At 37.7% G+C, this 20,457-nt stretch overlaps 1 protein-coding gene across 1 annotated transcript in view; it reads left to right on the top strand.

The window, feature by feature from the left end:
• The window catches only part of LOC124774918 (ras-related protein Rac1), a 101,692-nt gene that overhangs the window by 78,237 nt on the left and 2,998 nt on the right, over positions 1 to 20,457 (top strand). Inside the window, exons 2-5 of the mRNA XM_047249595.1 lie at positions 6,215 to 6,286; positions 6,370 to 6,487; positions 17,806 to 17,868; positions 18,712 to 18,846. Coding sequence (XP_047105551.1) covers positions 6,215 to 6,286; positions 6,370 to 6,487; positions 17,806 to 17,868; positions 18,712 to 18,846 — 388 coding nt within the window. The remainder of the gene's footprint in view (positions 1 to 6,214; positions 6,287 to 6,369; positions 6,488 to 17,805; positions 17,869 to 18,711; positions 18,847 to 20,457) is intronic.

Raw genomic sequence — 20,457 nt, forward strand, 5'->3', positions numbered from 1 at the left:
CATTGTAATTTGTTCCCTTCTATGTTTTGCAACTTGTCCTTCGCTATGGTATTAATGACTTCCTTTCAGTTAAAGTTTTCTGTCATTTCCGTTACGACAACTTTTTGCTGTTTGCTTCCAGCCTGTCTTAGGGAACCAATACATGTTTGGCGTTGTTATTTGCTTTTCCAGAAAAACCAAAATCTTTATAACATTGCATATGTGTATGGCCAGGTTAAAGTGCCTTATGATCTGTTGTCAGTATGTTGACTTTGCATCAGTATACAAACAGTGTTTCAAAATACTGCCTATTTAAACAGGCATTAAATAATTCTATGAGTACTCTTAAAAGCAAAAACATAAAGCTACTACAGTACTTTCAAAAAATTACGTACCTGAACATTCATTAAAGATTGCAGCAATTCTCCTTCTGTCCCCCATTTCACTTGTACTAGTTGTAGTCTAAATACATAGTGCGCCACTATGCGGGAAATCGCTTGTACTTCTTTTTTTCGGAAGAGATATTCACACTTTCAATTACCAAATGTGCGTATTGATCATTTTCTTGTGAAATTTCACTTATAACACTTGCAATCTCAGCCCCACAATTATTCACCTATGTAATGTTGATCTTTTCTTCGTCACAGCGTCCGTTCTAGTTCGAACAGAGGAGGTCGATAGTGTTCTTTTTTCGTCTCTCAATTTTGTGTTTAACTTCGAGGAAATATGCGTCCGTCTGAAGCTATATTCTGATGCGTGATGATTCGTGATTCTTAGACACACACTGAGCTTTTTGTCCAGGATTACAGCCTTGTGTAGTTTTCGTGTGCCTCGTTCCATCCGTTGGTCGGCTACAATTTGGTTACATTATTACAAAAAAACTCGTTGTGGGGGCTGAAGGAGCGAGGTGAAAAGACCTGATTCGCAATTTTGATTTCGTTTCTAGGATTATAACTGAAATATCGCGTTAGGGAAAGTCGTAGCAGCGGGTGCTCGACGTTTCGCGTTGCGGAAAGACACCAGGCTTCCGCTATTGCATCCGTAATAGCAGGAAGTCTAGTTACCGGTTCCTTTGACGCTCGTTGCCTACTGACAGACGGAAGTTTCGAAGTATAGATGAAGCAACAAAGTGAAGATCGTACTACTACTACTACTACTGCTGCTGCTGCTGCTGCTACTGCTACTAACGGTTGTTACACACCTTAGACTGCGGAAATGTTAACTGCGCTGGTTTGCCAGAGAGATTTCACATCGATCTCGATTGACGGGTGCGTTTCTATTATTTTGTACATTTTGCACACTGTGGTCTTTCTAAACTGTAGTACCTAAGGTTCATTCCACGAATATCGTAACCACGACTAACCTTGTCTTTTGTGGTTGCGCCAACCAGGTGTTCCATCGTGGATTGGGATACTGCTGTGCTACATACCTCTGTATTATGGTTAAAATAATATAATTTTCGTTTGATAAGTAGCAGAAGTTATTATTGTTTACAAATATTAATGTGAAGAACGCAAGTTCTGATCACATTTTTAACACTTTAAGTGCTTTCTTGAGAAACAGGAACTGAAGCCGCGTCCGGCGTGACAGATGAATGACGTGGAATGGTTTCCGCTATCCGGTGCTCACCAGTTTCCCAATCCCTACTTCCAATGCATTATTCGAAACCGGCTTAAGTGCGGAAGCACTCACTGTGATTTAGTAAACTCAAAAATAAGATCAGTCACAATGAAACGTTGAAATACTATCACATAAAGCGTTTAACGGTTGTAAGAAGACGAGTCAGGCAGGATCTATTACCGTAGATTGAATTCCCTTCGTTGTCACCTGTGTATAAACAAAGGACAACGAACCGCGGCATTGCGGAATACGGGAGTAAAAAAGAACCTAAATTTAAATAACGATAGCTTAATTACTAAGTGCTGGAACAGCTGTTCCTACGAAATAACTGTACTCCGATTTAAATTAATTAGCACCTGAGGTTTAAGGTCCCAAGTTGCGATGTTGTCCCGTTAAATACTACCTGCAGGCAGCCGCCATAGCTCTCTGCGGCAATAAAAAAAAAATCACTGAAAATCCTCTTACCTCCATGAAACCAGCGTAAAAATAATCGCAATTCACTTATTGTATAGATCTCTATTCTTAGTTAATAATGTAAAAATCAACCCTTAATATTAATTAATGACAGAGTTAACGTTTTTTGAAATAGGCGATATAGTCGGGTCCGGAAAACTTTAGCACTTTAGCACTTGAGAACTTGGCAAGCCTAAGCCTTTCCGCAGGGGACGAAGCAATTAGTGGCAGCCGACAGCGACAGGTTCGAATTGGCGGGAGCACTCCTTCCCGTTACCTGTCAAGAGATCACTACTATTAATCGGGCTGTAGTCGGACATTAAAAGTTAATGCACAGACCACAAAATTCTGCAGTTCCGGTTGTTGTGTGTTGCAATCAGAGTTCGAGGACCTAGACAGATTTCAGAGAAGAGTGAGACAACGAGGAGAGATCTGGCGTAGCAGATGGACGCGGAAGAATGATTCGCCCAGTGACCCCGGTTGACGTTGGGTAGTTGACTCAGGCGCCTGCGGGAAGGACACCCGACGCTTGATTCACGCCAGTGATTCAGAACTCGCTCACTGGTCGCGCGGCACTTCGTAGGGCAGGTCCGCTATACTGATTACTCCTCACGTGCTGGGTGCAGTAGAACTCGAGCAAGACTGCCTTGTAGTTGAATTCTAGCCTGCTGCTACCAGGCCGTTAACTCCTCTTGTGTACACGATACTGATTACACATTAGTTATTTTCAAAAACTGAATCATATTGTCGCAGCTGTTCACTGTTCGTACTGCCTGTTCAGATAATGAGACGAAATTGGAAGAGGCAAATTCTCGAATCCATCAACGAGGTCATTCATAAATTAAATCCAGTCCAACAGGATGGCTTTACAAAAATCAGAGTTATTGAGACCAGGTGCTGTGACAAGATGAGTTGAATCTGGATTTCAGAGATGTCTCAAATCGGCTGAGGCTTTTGTCAGTCTGACATTAGCTCTACAATACAGTATGGAGAGAGCCTGAGGTCAGGTTTCTTCAAGTTGCTGTAGGTCACAAGCTGGCAAGTTCATTCAGCAACATGTTCTCTGATGAGTGGTTTTCAGTTGTTCTGAATGGAACAGCTAATAGGTCAAGAACTTTAAAACAACTGTCTGCTGCAAGCATCAGTCCTGGTTCCCATTGTGTTTAATTTGTCTGTCCACGACATTTTAATTCCAAAAAAATTCAGCATGCAGATTACTTGTCATTAACATGTCAGAACAAAGATATCGAGCATTATGAAAGTTGTGTACACTGTCAAGTGACCTCACCATATTGATAGAGTGCATTTGCAACTGGAGAATCCAGCCAAAGCCAAGCAAAAGAGAGATCACAGTGATACATCTCCATAATAAAGCAGAACACGGGAAGTATCTTATGCTATTTGATGGGGTCAAAGTTTCCCCATAACTGCTTCCCTAAACAGCTACATGTCACTTAAGGAGCACTGCATGAGCCTGTCAAAGAAGCTTGGCTGAAGGTTAAATCTACACCACAAAATAGCTAGAAGCAGCTGGGGAGCAAATCCATATAAACTATGCAACATTGCAGTTTCACTTGTGTACTTTCTGCTGTATATTGTGCTCCTCTATGGGAAAACAGTGCACCTACAACTGAGAAAGCTGCACATCTGAATAAGGCCATGGGAGACCATTACTAGCATTGTCAGAGCTATTTCCATTCAGTGGTTGCATGTTCCGTCCCGTATTACTCGTTCAGATCTAGGAAGAAAAGTTGCCAGATAGAAAGTTCTTCAAAAGGCAGTCCCATAAGAACTCAGCCAGATGATAGAGACTAAGGAGTAATTCAAATAAAGAAACTGTGCCATTGGTTTACATGTACAAAGAATTCGAGAGACAATAATATTGTAGCTCCTGTGGATTGTCAGCTAGCTTGTTGCCAAATACCCGCTGTTATATTATCTTGTCACAACATAATTACAGTAACCAGTAATTAGATAATGATTTGCTGTGATGTGGCTACAAGTAATATACACATGTTAAAGTATTTTAATAGTATGTACCAGAGAAACAGTCAGAAGCACTTAACATCTATGGCTCTGTTGTTTATTTTGTACATAATACACTTTGCTTCAGAATTTTTTGGTTAAGTGGCAAAAATTCAATCCTGTATTTAATGTATGTCATCATTCAGATGCCTATTGAGAATGAGAAAAGTATAGGGTTTTCTCTTTCTGTCTTGAAAAAATTAACACCGTTGACTCAATTTGGTGTGCCTTTTTCATGAAGTAGTTTGATGATGGCTTTCCACTATTGTGTATCCATATATATATGCTACTGTAAATGTGCTAAGCTGCTCTAAGTGACACTGTAATTTGCACGGATAAGTTCCGGCAGGGTTCACTGTGGAGGCTGACGTGTAGCTGTTTCCAGCAAGGTGCAAATTGCCAGGATGTTAGCAATGAGATGAGAGGCTCTGATGAAAAGTGTTACTGTCCACTAGGTGGCACTTCTCTCACACAGATGTTTCTGAGCTAGGCCTCCATGATTTTAATTTTAAAGTTTTGGTAAATTTTTAGTCTTAGATTTAGATGTTTATAAGGAAGCGTTTTTCAGAAAATAACCAAATAATAGAAACTTCTGAAATGTACTGTGCGTTTTTCCCCAACATAACACTTTACTGGTACTTTGATGTTGGTGGTGAACTTATCTGTACAGATGTATAGGTTAGTTTTATGGTAGTCATTTTCATTGTTATGGAAATATAGATCTTGCGCAGCTTTACAAGCTGTATGTGAAGTGACATGATGTAGTGGTTAAAGAACCAAATCATTATTTGGGAGAGGTGGGATTTAAAGTCTCATCCAGCCATCTACATTTAATCCATATCCTTTGCAAAGAAATCATCCACAAGTATTTTTTCAGTGATTTTGGTACGTCACTTAATGTACAAGCCAGGATGATTCCTTCAAAAAATTTAAGGCAGATTTTCATCCACATACTTGTCCAGGCAGTGATTGTCCTCCATCCACCTTCTGATCATCAGTGGAACTTTAAGAACTAACAATTTTTTTTTTGTTGTGTGTGTGTGTGTGTGTGTGTGTGTGTGTGTGTGTGTGTGTGTGTGTGTGTGTAGCCTGCTTTTACACAGACATAACTCTGAAAACATTTCATTAAGGCATAGACTCTGTAATGTGTTAAAATATATGCACGCTTTAGTTTTTGTTTGTCAGTGCAGAAGAAACACTTCCACCAAATATGTTACTATTTTTCATAAATTTGAATCTGTTCAAACAAATTTTTATGGTTTACATATTAATCCTAGCAATACCAACAGAGGAGGGGAAGGTGTTAACTTCATATTTTAAATTTTTCAGGTAAACTTAAGCCAAAAATTTGCCATTATGGCAGACTAGACTTTTCACAGCGTAAGCTATATTCAATATCTTCAGTGTCTGGATCCTACTTAAACATCACTATCGCTTGGAAAAGTATGTTGTTAATAAAAGCCAACAACAATGAACAAAATTTATATTTTTAATAAAGGTAACCCCCCCTTCCTCTTGGTAGTACGCGTTATTGAAAATGCAGTGGTATTCCAAGGATTAAACAAAATGCTGTTATTCCATATAAAATTCACCACAAAGTTCAGCAGTCTAATTATGTGCCTCAGTTTTAATCCAATACAGTAACAAAAATTATCCTTTCCATTATCTCCCATTTCGGTTCTTTCCTGCTTGCCTGCTTTGTTTCCCCTGGTTGCAGGGTTTAGAATCCCCGTTTTGCTATGAAGGTTTAAATCTTGATTATGTTTTCTATTCTAAATGTAAATACTACAGTTGTAGTAGGAAAAGATCTATCTCATTATGCATCTCTGATGTCAAATGAAGGTTGAGGTTGAGAGGTTTAAGACAGTTTTCTACTGTTTATATTTAGCATTATTTGACTTGTATGCAATCTGCTTCCTGAATGTCTTAATTTATTATATTCAGAGCCAAAGGAAACAATATTTGCTTATTACTCTGACAAGAAATTGATGACCAGTCTGAGTGTTCAGCTGATTCTGTTATTTAGCATCATTATTTTGATCCAGTTAAAATCATAGCTTTGTCCCGTAGTATTACAATGTAACCAATTTCTTGCACTCTGAGTTACCAGCTGTTAATTGATTGCATTGTTTTTCAGTGCCGTGGGTAAAACATGTCTTCTCATCAGTTATACAACCAATGCCTTCCCAGGAGAATATATTCCCACTGTGTAAGTAACATTGCTGTAGTTATTATCTTTTAATTTGGATGTGTGTGTTAATAATTTTGTACATTTTGACATTATTATTCCAGGTTTGACAACTATTCTGCCAATGTAATGGTGGATGGGAAGCCTATCAATTTGGGTCTATGGGATACAGCAGGACAAGAAGATTACGATAGGCTGCGGCCATTGTCTTATCCACAAACGGTAATGCTAAGAAGCCTATACTGTTTTTTATTAGTACTACAGAAAGTTAATAGGCAGGTATTTGTTGTGGCCAGTTGGAAGTATGAACTCAGGAAAATGTGTTACCAACAAAAAGTAAATGAAATTAGTGATTGTAAGTAGAGAGAATTTGAGTAACATTCACACTACGAAGACAAGTGGCAGTAATATTAGAATTGTATTCAGTTTACAAAATTATTGAAACAATAATCCATATGCATTTTATCCGTGTAATATCTGTAAAACTGCTTAACTTAAGAAATATGTATTTCATTACTGTTTGATCAAATTGGTAGCGAACTATTTTAAAGGCATTTTGTGATGTAGATGTGCAGAACTATATTTTTATTTATCTTTAGCTAGTTACATGTTCCATATATACTGCATGATATTTATTGATACGATGTAGCAAGTTAGCTTACAGATCGCTATATGGCTACATGCAGACAGTTTGATTGTTCAAATTTAACAAGATTGAACATATTATTCTTTAATACTACTCAGTTAGTAGTAAAATATTTCTTCCCTGTAGTCATGCTACCAGTTTATTATAAACATCTCTCTGTGAAATATTAATAGTCCAGAAGAAATAGTAGCCAGGATACCCAAATTTATTGAAATGGTATTACATCAGCCTTTTTAGGAGGAGATGATAAATTTTGCCACAAAACAGTTCACAAGCACTGAACTTTGATGTATTAATCTTGTATCAAATTCAGTTGCTTTGACTTGCAAATATATGTATGACGTTCAAAACTAGAAATGTCAGTTGAACCATCGTTCATTTTACATGCTTTTAAAGTGTGTAGGTGGATTGTTTTTAAGGGGGGGGGGGGGGGGGCACAGATTGTAATCCTTGTGCAGTGTTAAGTTTAAAGATTTAGAATAAAAATGTCTAATATTTGTGAACACTGGGCTTAAACACTGTAGTCTGATCCACAAATGATGGCAGTTTGTGCATGTAAATACAAGGGCGGTAAAGGCATTGTTGACATTCCAAGTGACAGTAGCGGCACGCACCTGCTTTCCGCTTGAAGGAAGCGTACATCCTGCAAATTTTCTTTCACTTGCTCATGTAGAATTTATCATTTGCCTCCACCACCAGCAACGACAACTCTCAACAAATGAAATAGAAATTCACTAAACAGCTATGTTCACATTTAATGGTTGCATTAGCTACCGCACTCAGAGCAGAGTGCTCAGAACACTATTGAACGCTCATTGGCTGTCGGAGTGTCTGTGACATAGGCGTGCAGAACAAGCCTAAACTCGACTGCCATCGTTCGTGACTCCAGCTATAAATTCAGTGAAAGTTTTCAAACATTTTAGACACCACTTTGTTTCATGATTTTCATCAAGGCAAATAACCACCTATGCCAAACTTAGCATAGATTTCAATAACAGCAAAAATAGGCACTCTAGTTTTCTTCAAGCTCAAAAGATTTATTGAGATGGTCAATAAATGTTATGGTCCTTCACTTCTGGAAGGCTTCTGAAAAAACTCCATGGTGCCATCTGAAATACTTCAGATTGTATTGATGGACTAACTGAAACACTTGATACCACTTCAACTCACTGGCTGTCACCTTTTGAACTAATGTACACCTTGGGCTACACTATAGATTAGTATGTTCCCACAGCTTAAAAAAAACTAATATAGATGCAAAATAAATATTGTCAGTGTTAACTTCTCTTTCTGTTAGCATAACTATGTCACGTGCCACATCAAGTTACAAGACGAAGCAAACATCCGGTATCAGTAGGTTCAGTTGATCCTTTGATTTTATGAAATGTGTGATGAGTTTGAGGTTTTATGGAGAAATAAAACACAAATAGTGTAGCAGTTAATGTAAGATAATATAATTGAGTGTTACATTGGAATTTTTATCAAGAAAGATTGAAAAGGTGTGGATGATCACCAACAGATTTGTGTTGTTATTGAGAATACAGGGAAGGTTAACACTTAAGAAATGAGATCTGAATATACATGACAATAGACAGGCCATCCAAGACGTACTTCAGAGCTATTTTTTTATGCACTGCAATAGATTTTGTCAGAAAAATATAGGATTATTGTGGCTGGGTTTGTGCTATAGTTGTAAACAGTGAACAAAAGACACTCCAAAGTAAACCAACAATTTTTCATGAAAGGTTGCTCATGATGAAAGTAGTCTCTTTTAAATTCCAATCCTGAAAGTAAGGATATTCTTTTTGGAAGACACTAGAATTATATTTTCAGGTCACTCAAATGTTCTGTTATGGTTTCCATAAGGGGCAGTAGCCAGTGATATGCATTTATGGTTACTAAAATTAGAAATTTTATTAAGCTGCTGCTGTTAGGCATCTGCCAACCAAGTGACTTATTAGATTTACAGAAAAGTATTAGCATCACATTACTTAAGGAGGCGCAAGTAGATAAACGCACAGCTGTCAGTAAAGATGGCATTGTGTTTATGATTTACAAACATATAAAGGAATTGAAAGAAAAATTTAAGTGTTACTGGAGGTAAATCAGTTTGTTTTAAGGAAAAGAAAATAGATTGGAAAATAAATCCCTACAAAAATTGAGTGGGTGTATTAAAAGGGAAGATCAAGCAAGAAATAAGTTAGTGTAAGCAGAGGTGTGGTGCAGGGATGTGATTTGTCACCACTGAATATATTGCATGTTGAAGAAGCAATGAAGGCTGTTAAGGAAATCTTTAGAGGAGAAATAAAATTGTGGTGACAGCAATACTAAGATTTGTAGATGGCATTGCCCTCAGAGTTGAAAGTAAGAAAGACTTAGGTGAACGTGAGATATAAACTGAAACTATATAAAAATAATAGAATATGATGTTGAGTAGCAATATGCTTAATATAAAAGTTCGCAGCAGCATAGAAGTAGAAAAACTAAAAGTAGTTTCTTATACAGGAAGTATGAGGTATGGTTAATGAAGAATGCAACACTTTTTTATGAACGCAAGTTGCTTTCAGTCAGGATTCTAATACACCATATTATCCCCCATTCTTTCATCTACAAAACCCTATTTTTAACTTAATCTCTGTTCAGTGCAATAGCCTTACACCACCTTTCTGGGAGAGCCTTCAAACCATCAGGGTACCATTCTATTGGTCAGTGTCAGAGCCATTGTCTTGCTGCACCAATAACCGCCCCCATCACCCATGTACTGCTTCCTGCAGAGTGCACCCTTCATTGGGCCAAACAGATAGAAGATTGAGGGTGTGAGATCCAGGTTGTAGAGTGGAAGAATAGTCCAATGAAGCATTGTGAGCTCTTCTCGTTTGGTGTGAAGTCTTGCATTGTCATTGATAAGGAGAAGTTAGTTTGCATTTTTGTAGTGACAAAAATGCTGAAGTTGTTTCTTCAGTTTCGTGAGGCTATAACAAAGCTCTACAGAGTTGATTATTACACCACAATGGAGGACATCAAAAAGAACCACCCCTTCAGAGTCCCAGAAGAATCACCAAGACTTTTCCAGCTGGGGATGCACTTTGAACTTTTTCTCCAGGGCAGAAATGGTATGGCGCCACTCTATGGAGTGCCATTTTATTTCCACTTCAAAGTGTGACCCAATATATCATTGTCTGTGATGATGTTCAACAAAAACTGATCACGATCAGCCTTGTAATGCACAAACAATTCCACACATATGGTCCTTCATTGCTCTTTATGGTCTTCTGTTTGGAGGTGAGGAGCCCAGCAGACACATACCTTTAACTGCCCCATCTGGTGGAAGAGTGTGTCAGTCCTATCAACAGAGACATATGGCTGAGCATTGAGGTATTTGATTGTGATCTATTGATCACCTCGAATGAGTGTGCCCCCACATCCAAAACTTGTAGGAGTCACAGATGTGTGCAGCTGGCTGGCACATAGGAGATTGGACAGGTTTGCATGACCTTGTTGCAGTGATGACGGATACGTCACCCAACAAGCCACTGTGCTTTTGTTCACAGCCAGATCTCTGTAGACATTCTGCAAGTGCCTCTGAATAACTACAATGCTCTAGTTTTCCACCAAAATAAACTCAATGACAGCTCTCCTCTTGGAAAGAATCTCTGTTACAGATGTCATTGTGAAGGCTACATATAATGCCACCACCTATCAGAACTTCAAGAAACTATAGGGGCTTGAAATGGAAATATTCAATAATGTTCCACAACAAATCCTGCATTTTTCAAATGAAATTGGCCAAGAAAGAAAATGTGTTGCATTACTAATTGAATGCCCCTTGAAAGATTACACATGGCAGCCAAAGTAGGGAAGATACCAAAAATAAGTCTACATCCAGGTTATTACTCTGCTATTCACGATAAAGTGCCTGGCAGAGGGTTCAACGAACCACCTTCAAGCTGTCTCTCTACCGTTCCACTCTCAAATGACACGAGGGAAAAATGAGTACTTAAATTTTTCTGAGTGAGCCCTGATTTCTCTTATTTTATCGTGATGATCATTTCTCCCTATGTAGGTGGGTGCCAACAGAATGTTTTCGCAATTGGAGGAGAAAACTGGAGATTGAAATTTCATGAGAAGATCCCGTCACAACGAAATACGCCTTTGTTTTAATGGTTGCCACTCTTTCACATACCATGTCTGTGACACTATCTCCCCTATTTTGCGATAATACAAAATGGGCTGCCCTTCTTTGAACTTTTTCAATGGCACCTGTCAGTTCCACCTGATGCGGATCCCACACCACACAGCAGTACTCCAGAATAGGGCGAACATTGGTACAGATGAAAAAAGCCTTTAAGATAGAGCTCTACTGCTGTCAAATATGGGTGTGGAATTGAAGTATTAGTTCTTGAAAGTGTTCATCTGGAGTGCGTAAGTGAGAAATAGAACACAGGAAATGCTCAAGAGGAGAATGTGGAAGTATTTGAAAGATCGTGTTATTGAAAATCATTTAAAGCTACATGACTGGATGAGGCACATAATGAAGATAGATTAAAAATATATATGTGGAGAAGTCTCTTGTAATCACTAGGAAAGGGAAAGGGTTACTGGGATATTTGCAGCGAGTTCAGAAATTCTTAATTTGGCGCTGAAAGGAAAAGCGAAGGGGATAAATTGTAGGAACATACAGGCTACAGTAAGGGAAAACAGTGTAATGTTGATTACCATAATTGAGTAAAGATGAAAATATTAGCTCAAGTCAGAAAGTAATTAGGGGCAGCACTAAAGGAGTTGGCTAATTTTTCCTTACGGAAAACTGTCCATGAAGATATACTGTTACGTTAGAACTGCAAATTAGTAACTAATCTATAGTACTCAGCTACATATAAACTATAGCATATTACAGAATGAAATTTTCACTCTGCAGCAGAGTATGTGCTGATACGAAACTTTCTGTCAGATTAAAACTGTGTTCCGGACCGAGACTCAAACTCGGGACCTTTGTGTTTTGCAGGCAAGTGCTCTACCAACTGAGCTACCCAAGCACGACTCATGACCCTTCCTCACAGCTCTAATTCCACCAGTATCTCGTCTCCTTCCTTGGTAGGAGAGCGCTTGCCTGCAAAAGGCTAGGTCCCGAGTTCGAGTCTCGGTCCAGCGCACAGTTCTAATCTGCCAGGAAGTTTCAATAGCTTATTAACCTGCAGAAGATTGTCAGATGATTTTTATATGGATTACAGTGCTGGTGAAATAGTAATTAGAGTGGTATGTTTAATAAAAGCAATTTTATGTAGCTTCTCATAATACTACATAACCGTATCACATATACAGTAGTTGCTATGGTAGGATTTCATTCGACTGGTTAGCAGAAGAGGAGATTATGAGTTTTGAGTCAGCAGGATATTTAGTGAAGTAGTATTAGAAAGCAACAAGGCTGTTGCTACAGAGATTTAGTGTGTTACAGGTGCAGTAGCCTCCCCTAACCATATTACTCCTTCTGCCGTTCTCTGTAGTAACAGCTGCACAACCTGCATTTACAAAAACACTCCGTAAACCACCGTGAGGTGCATGGCAGTGGGTACATAACATTGTACCTGTTATTAGAGTTTTCTTCCTGTTCCATTCACTTATGGAGTGTGGGAAGAATTATTGTTTGAATGCCTCTGTATGTACAGTAATTATTCTAATCCTATCTCCATGATCCCTATGTGAGTGATACATAGGGGGTTGTAGCATATTCCTACAGTAATCATTTATAGTTGTTTCTCGAAACTTTGTTAATAGACTTGCTTGGAAATATTTATGTTTATCTTAGTCTTCCAGTTCAGTTCCTTCAGTATCTCTGTGACTCCCACAGATGAAACAAACTTGTGAACTTTCATACTACTTTTCTCTGTGTATGTTCAATATCCCCTGTTAGTCCTATCTTGTACAGGTCCCATACACTGGAGCAATATTCTAGATCCAGCTGCACAAGCGATTTGTAAGCAGTCTCCTTTGTAGATTGATTACACTTTCCCAGTATTCTACCAATAAACCTAAGTCTACCACCTGCTTTACCCATTACTGAACCTATGTGATCATTCCGTTTCATATCCCTACAAAGTGTTACATCCAGGATTTTGTATGAGTTGACCGATTTCAACAGGATTGATATTACAGTCATGGCTTTTTTGTGAAGTGCAAACATTTAAAGCAAGTTGCCAATCTCTTCACCACTTTAAAGGATCTGATTGAATATTTGTGCAGCTCCTTTCAGATAGTACTTCATGAAAGATAACTGCATCATCTGCAAAAGCCTGATTTTACTATTAATATTGTCTGCAAGGTCATTAATATACAACATGAACAGCAAATGGTCCCAACACACTTCCCTGGGGCACACTAGAAGTTACTTCTTGATCTGACGACGAGTCTCCATCCAGGATATGATGATGTGCCTTCCCTACCAGAAAGTCCTCAATTCCAATCACAAATTTCATTGATATCCAATATGATATTTTGACAATAAGCATAGATGCAGTACTGAGCCAAATGCTTTTTGGAAATCAAAAAATACATCTTCTACCTGATTGCCTAGACCCAAAGTGCTCAGTATGCCATGTGTGAGAAGTGTGAATTGGGTTTCACATTAGTGATGTTTTCAAAATCCACGCTGCTTGGCTTTGAAGTGGTCATTCTGTTCAAGATATCTCATTATGTTTGAGCTCAGAATATGTTATAAGGTTCAGCAACAAATCAGTGTCGAGGATATTGGATGGTAGTTTTGTGAATCACTTCTACTACCCTTCTTGTGGACAGGTGTCACCTCCACCTCTTTCTGAGAACTCGACATGATTTTTTTGTTAGAGGGATCTACAGTAGATAATAGTTAGAGGAGGGGCTAACACAGTTGCAAATTCAGTATAGAATCTGACAGGGATTCCATTGGGCCCTGGAGCTGTGTTCAGTTTTAATGATTTCAGCTGTTTGTCAACACCACTGACACTAATACTTATTTCATTCATTTTTCTGTTGGTTGAGGATTAAATTAGGGCAATTCTTCTGGGTTTTTCTTTATAAAGGAATGTTTGAAAATGGAGTTCAGCATTTCAGCTTTTGTTTTGCTAATCTCAATTTCAGTTCCTGTCTCATTCGCTAGGGACTGGACACTAACTTTGGTGCTATTAACAACATTACATACAACCAGAATTTCTTTGAATTTTGTGAAACATCATTTAACAATATTCTGCTGTGGCAGCCATTGATGGCATCAAGCATGTCTCTCATGACAGTCAAAAGCATTTCCTTCAGTATCTGTCTATAGTCCTAAACTTTGTTTTACACCTATTATGCAGTAACCTGTCTTTCTTTAGAAGTTTCTTTACAGTGACTATATACCACGGAAGTTTCCTCCCATTATGAACTGTTGTACTGGGTACATACCTATCCAATCCATGGTTGATTATTCTTTAAACTTTGAGCCAGATTTACTCTACATGCTCCTGACTTGTGCTGAAAGTTTCAGTTCCTCATTGAGATATGACACTACTAGTTTTTTAATCTAGTTTACTGTACATAATATCTTTGTTTTAGTTGTCCTTTGTACTTGGGTAATCATTGTTGCCATAGTGACATCATGGTCACTGGTACCAGTTTGTGAGGACATCCTCAAAGAGGTCAGATTTATTTGTTTCCATTAGATCTAATATATTTCCATCATGAGGGGTTCCTAACTATCTGTTCTAGGTAGATTTCAGAGAAGGCATTTAGTAAAGTTTCACAGGATGTCTTGTCACACCCGACATAAACAAAACTGTAATTTTCCCAATTAATTTTTGGGTGATTAAAGTTGCCAAAGGGTTTACAAAATGAGTGGGGAAGTTGGATACAGGTGAACTGAAGTTTTCTCTGAAGCTTTTGGTTGCATCAGGAGATGAATCTGATGGACGCAAGAAGGATCCATTATCAATTTATGCCTACCCACCCAGACATTCTCACGTATAGCTTCAGTTTCTACCTCATGCGATTTGAGTTTCTTGTCTGCTGCGACAAATACACCACCTCCATTTACCTATCCTTTTTATATACTCTTAAATTTTCCCCAAAAATCTCAGTGCTATCAGTTTTAGGTTTCAAATGGCTTTCTGTAACTAGTATTATGTGAGCTTCACTGCTTTTGATGAGAGCTTCAAACTGTGGCATTTTGTTGCAACTGCTTCGGCTGTTTACCATGAGAACTTTAATATCCTCAACTGCGGGATACATTTGTTTCGGTCTTACACTGACACTTCTGGGTTTCCTACAGCTGCCATTATCTGGATTGGATGTAGAGTTGCTTAATATAAAAAAAATCTTGTGTGCACCCCACACAGAATCAGCTACCTGAGTAGCAGCCTTTGATGTGTAGCGCACACCTTGTGATGAAGCAAGCTGGGATATTTTTACTTCCCCCCTCTTGTTTTGCCATCTGCCTCCTTAAATCCGTTTTTTCAGTTTTAACTAATTACCATTAACATATGTGAGTATAATCTGCATTTTCATAAAAAAAAAAAGGTTGGCTCTGAGTCTTAAAGAATGTGACACCAGATCTAATTTTGTGCTTAGTTTTATGCAAGTAATTGATTTTCTAATTTATTTAGACTATTCCTAGTTAGCACCGTATGTTATAGGGTGAAATCGGTAATTGTTTCGTAACTTAAATTCTGTTGTTGTTGTATAAACAAATGTAAATTCTGTACTAATTATAAACATTTGGGAGACAAAACAATAGCATTCTTAAAGAATATATTTGGCTCTATTCGAAAACATGTTAGAAACCAGCCCTTCATTAATTACAAAGTAATTAACAGTTTTGTCAAAAGTATTGTTTACATATCTATATATGTTAATTTAATCATTTAAACAAATAATTCGGCCTAAACCTTGTGGTAGAAGAAACTGTTGAAAGGAAAGATGTTTTTTATGTATGCAGTTAATTTAATTATTTAAGTTTTAATTATAATATCTGTAAGTTTAACTTCAAACAATGTGTAGTGTAGTTTCAGTACCTACCATTGTGAGGATATATAAGGGCCCAATTTTTGGTCCCGAGGCAGTCAGTCCACGGCTGAGTTTCAGACGAGGAACCTGTGTTGGTTAGAATGACAACAATGCATCAACTTAATAGTGAAATAAATATTACACCAATAGGACATATGTTAAACCAATGACAGTGTCTGCTCCATATGTACCTGATTATTCTGAAAGAACTGTGGACTATGTGATAATGTTTTTTACTGCTTTTATATGTTCATCAGTAAACTATTGTAGCTGTATGTGGATGTTCGCCTGCAACTTATTAATGAGGCTTATCGAAAGTTAAACAATAGTTCACTGGGCATATATAATTGTGTATTATCGGGGGGTTGTAAACAGTGAACATAAACTACTGTGAAATGCAATTGTGCACCTATTGGCTACGTTATTTAAAGTAGTCCGTTGTTGTTCTTCCACACTCCAGTTTTTATCCAGTATCACAATGCAGTATGTTGACACCGAGGCAACAAATGAAGAAACAAAGCAGTTGAGCGTAGTCACAACCAGACCCATTTAGGGTGACACTAATTTCTCAACCCTATGGCAAAAGTCCTGGGAGTTACAGCCTTCCTTGTCACAGAACCTTGAAGGCTCTGGTTCTGTCTGTCCATTCGACTCAGAAGGGCTACGATCAGTTCTGGGGACAATGCTGCAAATTGTGAGCTTCGTTGAAACTCCATGGGCAAGGCTGGTCCTCTAAATCTTGTTTGCTAGTCACTGGAATGACTGAAGAATGACCTTGGAACTCAGACGACAGGCATTATTTGTTCCAACGTGTGCCACAATCTGCAGTTGGTTGCACCGTGTTCCTTCAATGGCTACTGGAATAGCCTCATCCGCAAGTTGAGTGAGGCCCCCAGGCATATGTTTGAACTGCTGACAATTAATATTCCCTATAAGAAGTGACACAAACACAAAGTGAGATTTCTATTAAAGCAACACACAAACCTTTGGCAATAACTACTAGTGTTCTAAAAAGTTTTGAGGTTAATTATAGTTGTTAGCGAACTCAAAAACAGATTTAATTTGTGATAAATGCAGATAATATATTGGGCTACTTTTCTTAAAGGCAAAACTAGATGTAGCACAATATGTTAGTGAAAATCAGCTATAGTAACTAAATCACAAATGCTGATTTGCTACAGATTGCTCATAGATTATGCAAAGGGCAATGGTAGCTTTCAAAAATTTGCAAAACACACATTTATTTGTGTTCATATACAATGAAGTTCAAGGGTGATATATTCTTTGGCAGAACTAATCACTAATGCTGATTTGCTATGAAATAAACGAAGTACCCAAAACATTTGTACTGATAACTTACAAAAATACAGTTTTGTAAGTGTCCGAAAATTCTCACAAAAAAAACCTATTTCTTATGTCTTTGTACAATGAAATTAGAGAATGATTGTTTTGAATGTGGATAGGCCCACTGTTCTCAGATATCTTAAAAAAGCACACTTAAGTTTAAACCTGTTATTGACGATAACAGTTAGTCCTTATTTCAATACTCACGAATGTTCGAAAATTCACAATATCCCAACACAAATTGATATTGATACAATCAATGAGAGATTATGCTAAAATGACACTAATAGTAAAATACGTGAATCTAGAACTTTAAATTGGGACGTGATCTTGTACAAGTGGTCTCTCACAAAGGAAAATTGCTGCTCACGAAAATGTAACTGGAGAGTAAGCAGTAATCACATGAGATGAGACTGTATTTAAAACAATTACAAATGTGTTACAGATTAGGGCCAGAGACTAGATGAATTAAAAGTTTAGTATTTTTTATACTCTTAGTTATTTATCATGTACTGATTCATAATTTCAATTTTTTCAGGATGTCTTCCTAATCTGCTTTTCACTAGTCAATCCAGCATCTTTCGAGAACGTTAGAGCGAAGGTAAAGTATCCCATTTAATGAGGATTATTAAACTTGTTTCCACATTAACAGCTGTTGATGCTGCAAGTACCTTCTGCAGTTGTTGAAATACACCCATTGTTAACATTGAGAAAAATGCTCCACATAAAGACAGTAGCACCATTCTTGTAGTAATCCAGTATTTTTGGGGCTTTTTTCACAGGATTTTATAAATGCATGCTATGGGTAAAATGTTCACTTGCGTGCAAACTTGTGATACAGTGTGAATTTTAAATAAAATGATACAGATTCATCCACAGTCTTATTAAAATTCTGTCATTTGATTGTTGTAGTTTGAAAGACAGTACACATTAGATGGTTGATTAAACACTTAAACTATGAGCACAGGTTGGATTCAGTTTGGTGGTGGTGATTGGAAACATAATATCTACAGAATAACATTTCCATCTGCTGAATTTTAGTGAAGGTTAAATGAATTTTTATTCGGCATCCTTTATTTATAATATGAACATGTTGCTACGAAAATTGGCTTACATGTGCAGATAATTCTGTCACTTGCTTTATAAGCTCCACAAGACTTCACTGAAGTTTTAGAGGCTAGTAATGGGATATGTTTGATAATAACACTTTTCTTCAGTCCAGCAGGAATTAGGATTTTTGAATCTAACAAAGTCAAAAAAGCAAACAAAGGTGTAAATAGTAATAGGTTTTGCCAACAAATGTTTCCTTTTTATTTCATATGGTTCAAACTCTGGTATTCAAATATATACAACACCAGTATTACATTTATCTAAAGAGTAGATTGATTGATAAATTATTTTCATTTATTTTGAGCTTACTAACCACAGGAACATCTCTTTGCAGTGGTATCCAGAAGTAAGACATCACTGTCCAACCACCCCCATTATTCTTGTGGGAACAAAACTGGATCTTAGGGAAGACAAAGACACAATTGAAAAACTAAAAGACAAGAAGTTAGCACCAATTACATACCCACAGGTGAGAACTGTTCATTGAATTAATGTGACTGTTGTGGTGGCTGGAAGTACCAGCCACCTAAAAATTATAGGGATCATTTATGATCAAAGCTGTGTTTTGCATACCTGGTGACCTTTGTCTTGTACTCATTTGGCTTTGGTCCAAGGCATGTTTCTGTCCCTAACATTTTGTATTTCAGTGCTGCAGGCTTAATCGGAGGCTATAAAGACTCGGAGAGCAGTTTCAAACTTTAACAAGCTCAGCAAGCTGAACTGCCTATACATATCCATGCAACATTTGGTTCGCCTGCAACAGTTGGTTCGCTATATCCTCAGACTGCTACTTAAGATCATGTAGTTGCGCTTGTTATTAAGCTGGGGAAGAGTTGGTGCGGTTCGCTTTGTTTAGAACTAATGCTCACAACTTGGGTAATTTCACTCCTCCTCCTCCTCCTCCTCCTCCTCCTCTTCTATTGAAATTGTTGCTGAGCTTTTGAGTTTCTATGGTCTGTCTGTACCTCCTAACATAATAGTGACTCAGTCTTGATAAAAACTTTGTATCAGAGAAACTAATTTGGCAGTTCCCGGGTCCCAATTCATGATCTGCTATCACTAATTTATCCACGTTTCTCAGATGACAATTGCTCTTGTGTTCCTTAAATTGGATGTTAATGGGCCTTTTTGTCATTCTTGTGAACATTTGATAGTATATGCAAGGGATTTCATGTACTCCTGCTGTGACAAGTTGCGGGCAAATGTCCTTAAGTGTTCAGATATTCACACAACTTTCTTTTAATTTAAACACTGTGTCAGTCGCATCTTAGTACTCTGGTGATGCTGTCTCTGGCTGTTTTTATGAATGGGAGGAAACTTTACCTTAGGCTGGTTCTTTCTCACTAGAAGCTTCAGATCTTTCAGGGTGTAATGCCTTATTTCACTTCGTCAGAGTAACTGTTTCTTGACAGTATTTCTCAAATGATGGAGCTCATTGTCCAAGTTCTGTGGTTCCCAGATTCTTGTAGCATGGTACATAAATATATTGATCACTCTTCCCTCTTTTCTGCTTGGGATGGTGATTGGAATTTCTGTGAAGGTATCTTTCCACATGAGTGGATTTTTATAGACTTCATGCCCTGAAGGTCTTTTAGGTTTTCTATGTACCTTAATATGCAAAAGAGAAAGTTGATCTCCTTTCTCCTTTGTGATAGTGAACTTCATCTTAGCACTCTTATCATTAAGAAAATTGAGAAATTTTGAGAGATTTTTCCCTATAAAAATTCACTACAGTTGTTATGAATAGCTTCTCCAGTTTGTTCAAAAAATCTGTTGTCCTTCTGAAAGTAAGTTGATGCGAGACAGTGTTCGAGATATGCCATATGCCTTATGAAAACACTTTCCAACTGTGACATTAGCTTAGTAACAGAAATCATAATAAAGAGTGATAAAACACCAAAACTGACCATAATATGTCTTGGAACAGACTTTTTTATGGACATCTGTAAGCAGTTTGGCTTGCTGATCTTGTCTAACTTCAAAACTGATATGAGTCTGAGTCTTTATAGCCTTTGATGGCACTTCGCTTGTTGGAAGACAAAATGTGAGGCAGAGAAATATGCCTTGGACAAGAGCTTAA

Source organism: Schistocerca piceifrons, chromosome 2 (assembly GCF_021461385.2).
Source record: "Schistocerca piceifrons isolate TAMUIC-IGC-003096 chromosome 2, iqSchPice1.1, whole genome shotgun sequence".
In the NCBI taxonomy this organism is placed as follows: domain Eukaryota; kingdom Metazoa; phylum Arthropoda; class Insecta; order Orthoptera; family Acrididae; genus Schistocerca; species Schistocerca piceifrons.